Raw genomic sequence first — 6,398 nt, 5'->3', positions numbered from 1 at the left:
TTTTCAAGTATTTTTTTATTGTTTTAGTTAAATTTTTTATTCTCTCATTCGACCAAAAATATATATATATATATATATATAGGTAAATTTTATCCAATTTCCTCTAAAATAACATGTAAATTAGCCTCTATATATGATGTGACATATTTAATTAGGTGTTTAATTTTAATTTAAAGTTAATTTAACTTAATAAGAATTAACATCTTAACTAAAGTAGGACCATTTTATAATTAAATATTTTTTTAAGATAGATAACTATATAATTTTTGTAAATATTAAAAAATAAATTTATATTCTTTTACCAAATCATTATTACTTAAATTCGTTCCACCCTTCCATTAAAAAATACCTTCTGTGTTGAGTGAAGTATATTTCCTCCCTTTCGTTGTTTCTTCATCACTCAAAGCGCGTTGAAAGCACACTGTAACTCGAAGCAGGACGGAGAGTAAAGATGCAAGTATCATTTGAATATCTAATACAACGGATCTTGTGTACGATCCAATGATCCATAGCCATTCCAAAGAACGGCTTTGAACTAATTGATATAGTCCAATTTAAATTCTAATAGACGGATGGATCAAATGCATATCTAATTCAAGCATCAGTTTAATATATGCAATAGTTATCACAACCCTAAATCATAGATTAATGCATCCTGATAATCAAAAATTTATATATGACATGAAATTATGTGAATTAAAGAGCAAAAGACAACTACAAAATAGCAGTACAACCAAATATATTCTCTTTAACTAATCGCAGATCCACTACAAATTGAAATCAACACAGAAGAGCAATCAGAGAGAGAAACGAGGTTATAGAGAGTAAAGATTCAGTTTTTAGTATTTTATCAAATTATACATTTATTCTTTTAAATAATTTTTTAATTATAAAATAGCTTAATCATAGTTAACATAATAACCAATTAAAAAATGACATGTTTAATATTATAAAAATTTCTTACATAATAATTAATCTTATTGAATAAAGAATACTCATATTTTTGTATTTATATATTTTATATTTAATTATTTAAGAATAAAAGATTCTGTTACCATTTAAAGTATATTGTATTAAAGTATTGTTATTTAAAACATTTATTTATGTACTAGGATATTCTGTATTTATTAGAGTCCATCAATGTTCTTCTTTTATATTAGCCTTTGATTTTCATCTAATTAAATCGAATGGTCTATATAAATGTGGCCTATCCAATAAGCACATAATGGTTGTGCTCGTTTTAGACATACCCATAAACTAAATATAAGATATAACATATTATGAAAAATCTAGTTTACTTTCATTTTCTTTCACACAATTTATAAAGAAAACAAAATAATAAAAATATAATTATAAAAAATTAATAAAAACAATAAAAAAGATAAGTTATACCCTACTAATGTCTTTATATGTCTCTTGCAAAGAACACCACATTAATTCAATACATTAGAATACAATATTCATGTTCATACTTCATATTTCACTTGCTAAACTCTCTATTGTATCCCCGTCTCTCGGTGGTTCCTATTGGCTATTTGTAAACAAACACAACCTTACATAACTCAAGACACAAAATAAATAAATATATAATATTAATAAAGAACATGAGTAAAATCACATTTTAAAAATATATCGTTAAACGTAGATATTATACATAAAAAATCGCATTATACATGGCTATTGATGGAAATGGGAATGACATTTCAAAGCATTATACTACTGCCTCCAAACAAACTACTACTCAACCAGAGAAAAATGTGCCTGTAAAAATTTGTTAACAATGAATTGTACAAGGTGTCAAAATTTGCCAGATTTCCTAGGCATGAATCAACCAGAGATCTAGGAGTAGCATAGCAACGATCTTATATTTCCAGTTTCTGTAACAAGTCATGGCAACCGGTTCCCATCTTCACAGGCAAACCAAGACAAATTCTAGAAGACGGAGTGTCCAAGGTGTCGACCAGGCCGTGAGAAGATGCTTCGACGATGAACTTGGAGGCCGTCTCAAAGCACATCTTGAGGAAAGGGGAAGTAGAGAATGCTATGCCTCCGGATCTGCTCATCGGACGATACTTACCAGAGAAAGTCATGAAATCGGCGATAAGCATCAAGTGCCGGATGTCTACGGATATCCCATAAGACTTGAAGACATTTTTAACTTCCCTGATGATGGTCTCTCTGGCTGCTTCCACACCATAAGTCTTTAACATAGCATGGACATCGTTGGAATAAATGTACCTTACATCAAGATGATCTTCTAAGTCCCAAAATGTTTGAAAATTCACACCAGAAGTTTGAAGTGCTGGTATTTTTTCCTTTTCGGCGGCAGGGATATCTTCCCTTGAACGTTGATCTTCGCCGTAGTAGATTACTCCACTTTCTTTGCATGTAACAGCCTTACATTGGCCAACCTTTCCATACTTCTGGATGCAAACCTTATTGGCTGTTTTCTGAGCAATCTGCATAAAGTTAATTTAAAAATAAGTGAGCCTTTTTATGTTTGAAAGCAATGAGAAGGTAGAGAGATAACATACACTCATTTGTTAACCATCACTTGTCAACCAAACGAAGGTTTCCATCTTCCCTCAACATCATTCATGCATTAATGTCTCTACAATATTTGCATGTCTAAGCTCAAATAACAGCTTGACAAAATCTACAGCATATGCATCTTTTCTATAAAATTACCATGATAGCACCTAGCTAATATTTCCTAGTTGCAAGGGAATCAAACCTAGAATTGAAGAGCATACTGCATACAAGACTAAAATAACTATGTTGTTCTTTAGGCATAACCAAGGTAGAGAAAATCAAGATTTTACATGAAATCCTAACAAGATTTATATCGTAAAATCATCCGACTTAGTAAAAATTTGTAAAATCAGTTAACTCATTAAAATCATAATACCAGGAGATTTTAAGAGTTAAATAGAAATTCTGGCTACTATGGGTATAACCCACAGGTATTGAACATTCAGACTGATACTGATGACACAGACCCAAACACAGAAATAAACTATGAAATTAGTGTACCTGAGCCAATAAAATATGCGGTTCGTGAGTAAATTGGAAGTGGATCTCAAAATGCATCCCTTTTGCTTCCACAAAAATTGATCTGTCATATTTCTTTCTTATTGGTCCAGATTTTTTCTTCTCTTTTTCACCACTAGATTTGGGCTTAGATTTCCGATTAATTTTTTCAGGAGGTGAGACATCCCCATCAGGCTCTGCCAGGTCTTCAAGTCCTTGAGAATCACGGGCATCAAGTGTGATGTTCTTATCTTCCTCATTATCACTTCCACCATAATCACCGTCAGATACTTCTGATAACTCATTATCACGTGTCTCATCTTCAGGATCATCTTCATAATCAACCTCATCAGTAACTTGCTGTTTTCTCTTCTGTGCTTCAAAACCAAGATCCTCATCCCCTTCTGTGTCATCAGCCCCACCATCATCATCGTCATCATCATTACTCCGGCCTTTCTTTGCAGAATCCGTTTCATTGCCGTCTACATCATCTGAGCTATTTGTGGTGGATTTCTCTGTCTTAAAATCTTTAATGCCACCAATTTTGGAAAGCAGTGCCACATGATTCTCAATGGCATCCTCCAACTCCCTCACAAAGAGAACTCTTAGTGTGTCCTCCCAATCTTCAAGTGTTATATCCGTGTATTTCGGATAGTGTTTAGGTTTATATAGCTTCATCACAAGTTTATATACTCTGTAAATCTGACCATTACAAACAACTACTGGTACAACAGACACTTCCATACTTTCAATAATGTCAGCTACAGTTATTCTCTTCAACTTATCGGAAAGACAAATTGCATCTTCCCTGCAAGCAACAACATATGTATTGTAGTTTGTATAAGTATCTACACAGAGAAAGCAAGGGGTGTTCAGAAACAAAACTACAAACAAATAGATTAGAGAACAGAAAGCAACGCCAGCATCTCACATCGATTTGTCAGCTCTCAAGGGGCATGTCATAAATGGAGTCAGTATATGTTCTGAGGCATTCATCATGATCTCTTGCAGACGCGGAATTCCAAGAGTCACATTCATTTCCCCTCGACCAGCAAGATGAAAAGTATTCAAGCTGCAGAATAAAAATGCAAAAAAATAAATAACAAGCACTGTTTACATCTTAAGTATTGAAAAATAGTAGCTGGTAAAAGAACAGATGTACAGTTCCAATCCCACTAGCTCCCCTATGAGGCATAAAATTTAAATGTTTAACTTGTGAAGTTTTACTCTCTTAACATTTTACTTCAGTGAAAAACAGTAAACCAGCTTTTGATTACGAACTCCATACGCAACTATAAAGCAGTTATTCTTATTAGTTCAGGCTATGATTTCAAAGATCCAGCAATTTATATGAAAAATAGTTCAAATTAAGCATATGCTGGGATACTATCTGCCACGTTAATAAAAATTGTTCCTTCCAAATTGCCATAAATTATCTGGTCATTTTACTTTAAATACAAAAAAAAATAGCAACAAGGCTCATCAAGAAGCATATTCTCTCAGAAAAAATAGGGTCTTACGTCATTTGTGTTGCTGGTTCCCCGACAGATTGAGAGGCTAAAACACCAACTGCCTCTCCTGGTTGCGCAAGGCTTGACACATACTTGTGCTCCATCAACTTCAAGAAATCTGATCGTTTCAATGAACTACGATTTCTCTTCTTTGAAGAAAAATTATGAATGAAGTTTTCAGCTTTTCCTTTAAGAGCATCAGGCAACTTGCTAATATAAGGACTGGATCTGTCAAGCTCACGGCAACAGTTGCTGTAAACCAGTTCATTATTCTGAAATCGGCACAATAAACAAACATATAAACAACATACAAATTGCATGCATTATTTAGGATTTTCAAAAAAATAACAATAATAGCAGTAAAAAAGCAAGTGCATACAGTCGACAAGGCTTCAAATTTGGTAATAAAGCTGGTTTGATGGACATCTACGCCATCTTCTCCATAACGAAATTGAATAACTGAACCATCAGAATCACGAACAGTGTGATCATAACTAACTTTGAGACACTCAAGATTTTTCATTAGACATCTTTGCAGGTAACCACTCCGAGAAGTTTTAACTGCAGTATCAACCAACCTGAGCAGCAAACATTCATTTGTTAAGACAACCATACTGTAATCGAAGAAATAAACCTTACATGTGAAATACTATCAAATTATTTATCCAAAATATGAATTGAAAGATTTTCCATTAGGGAAAGTGTTGTGGAGTGAAGAGAATGGTTCAGACAGCTTTGAAAAGAACATAAACAAATGAGCAATGAGATGCATGTCAGCAGCTAATCAACGTGCACATTATAAAGTTGAAATGTAATCAACATGCATACCACATGCATTCCCAAGTTCAAGTTACTTATATACCAATACATCTAAGCAAATGTCACTCAGATTAAATTTAAACTCGCTTAAAATCGTTTTCTTTTTTACATATTTTTTTTTGGGTATATTCATAAAGCTGAAATGATAATGTGATTTGCAACGTGCATACATTACCATGTATTAAGTGACATTATAACTTTTACTTCTTGACAATACTGACAAGCATACAAGCATATAAGTATATATTATATATCAGTCACTTCTTGACAATACACACAAGCAAACACCAATACAAAACATTAACAACCATACACGTATCAATAAAACATTCAGAACGAACTGCTATCATGTTGAGTCCATAAGCTTTTTTTTACCCTTCACGCCCTGCCATGCAATGAAAGTAATATTCCTGTGGACGAAGGGCTGTGAGAAAACGATCAATAATGAACCCTCCTGCTCTAGGGGAACAATCCCAGGGAGGAAAGCTTGGCAAGGTCTTTCCAGAAACCATGCGTGGAACTCGTTTTCCTTCCAACTCTTGCTGGCCTAAATGAGAAGATATCTGCTGGAAATTGACCTGTTTCAAAACAATATGAATCAACTTAATATTTTTAAATGGTTAAATGCCATCAAATATATCAACAAGACTTGTATCAATTGGAAAATACTAACAAATATACAGAGAATAAAGTGATATTAACACTGAAAAAACAATCAGACTAACTAGTTCTATATCATCAACTGAAAAACGCAAATGTCAGACTAGCAAAACTTGATTACTTTGTAAAAGAATCCATCCAAAATAGTCGCAATAGCAAATTCATTGTATCTATGCCATTCTGTAACCTAACCTGCTAAAATCTAATATAGCAGTGTAACACAGACAAATTAACATCACAACAGTATACTTACCATACTACCCTTGGCTCCAGATGTAGTCATAAGAGAAATCCAATTTTTCCCAGAAGGTTTCCATATACCTTCGGATAATAGCTCCTTTAAACCTCCTGAGCTTGTTTTGGAGTTAAGACTGCTTA

At 33.2% G+C, this 6,398-nt stretch overlaps 1 protein-coding gene across 2 annotated transcripts in view; it reads right to left on the bottom strand.

Annotated features, from left to right (window-relative positions):
• Window positions 1,593–6,398, bottom strand: part of LOC107625401 (DNA-directed RNA polymerase I subunit 1) — a 14,408-nt gene continuing 9,602 nt past the window's right edge. The window contains exons 16-22 of one of the 2 annotated variants that reach the window (XM_021117642.1): window positions 6,274–6,398; window positions 5,736–5,938; window positions 4,921–5,119; window positions 4,551–4,813; window positions 3,962–4,102; window positions 3,034–3,838; window positions 1,593–2,459 (exon numbers count right to left, since the gene is read on the bottom strand). In XM_021117642.1, the coding sequence (XP_020973301.1) occupies window positions 1,863–2,459; window positions 3,034–3,838; window positions 3,962–4,102; window positions 4,551–4,813; window positions 4,921–5,119; window positions 5,736–5,938; window positions 6,274–6,398 (2,333 nt within the window). In that variant the 3' untranslated portion in view covers window positions 1,593–1,862. The remainder of the gene's footprint in view (window positions 2,460–3,033; window positions 3,839–3,961; window positions 4,103–4,550; window positions 4,814–4,920; window positions 5,120–5,735; window positions 5,939–6,273) is intronic. The other variant, XM_021117643.1, reaches the window with a different exon arrangement.

This window comes from Arachis ipaensis, chromosome B01 (assembly GCF_000816755.2).
Source record: "Arachis ipaensis cultivar K30076 chromosome B01, Araip1.1, whole genome shotgun sequence".
Classification (NCBI taxonomy): domain Eukaryota; kingdom Viridiplantae; phylum Streptophyta; class Magnoliopsida; order Fabales; family Fabaceae; genus Arachis; species Arachis ipaensis.
The sequence above is the reverse complement of the archived record's forward strand: the minus strand, read 5'-3'. Positions and strand labels throughout refer to the sequence as shown.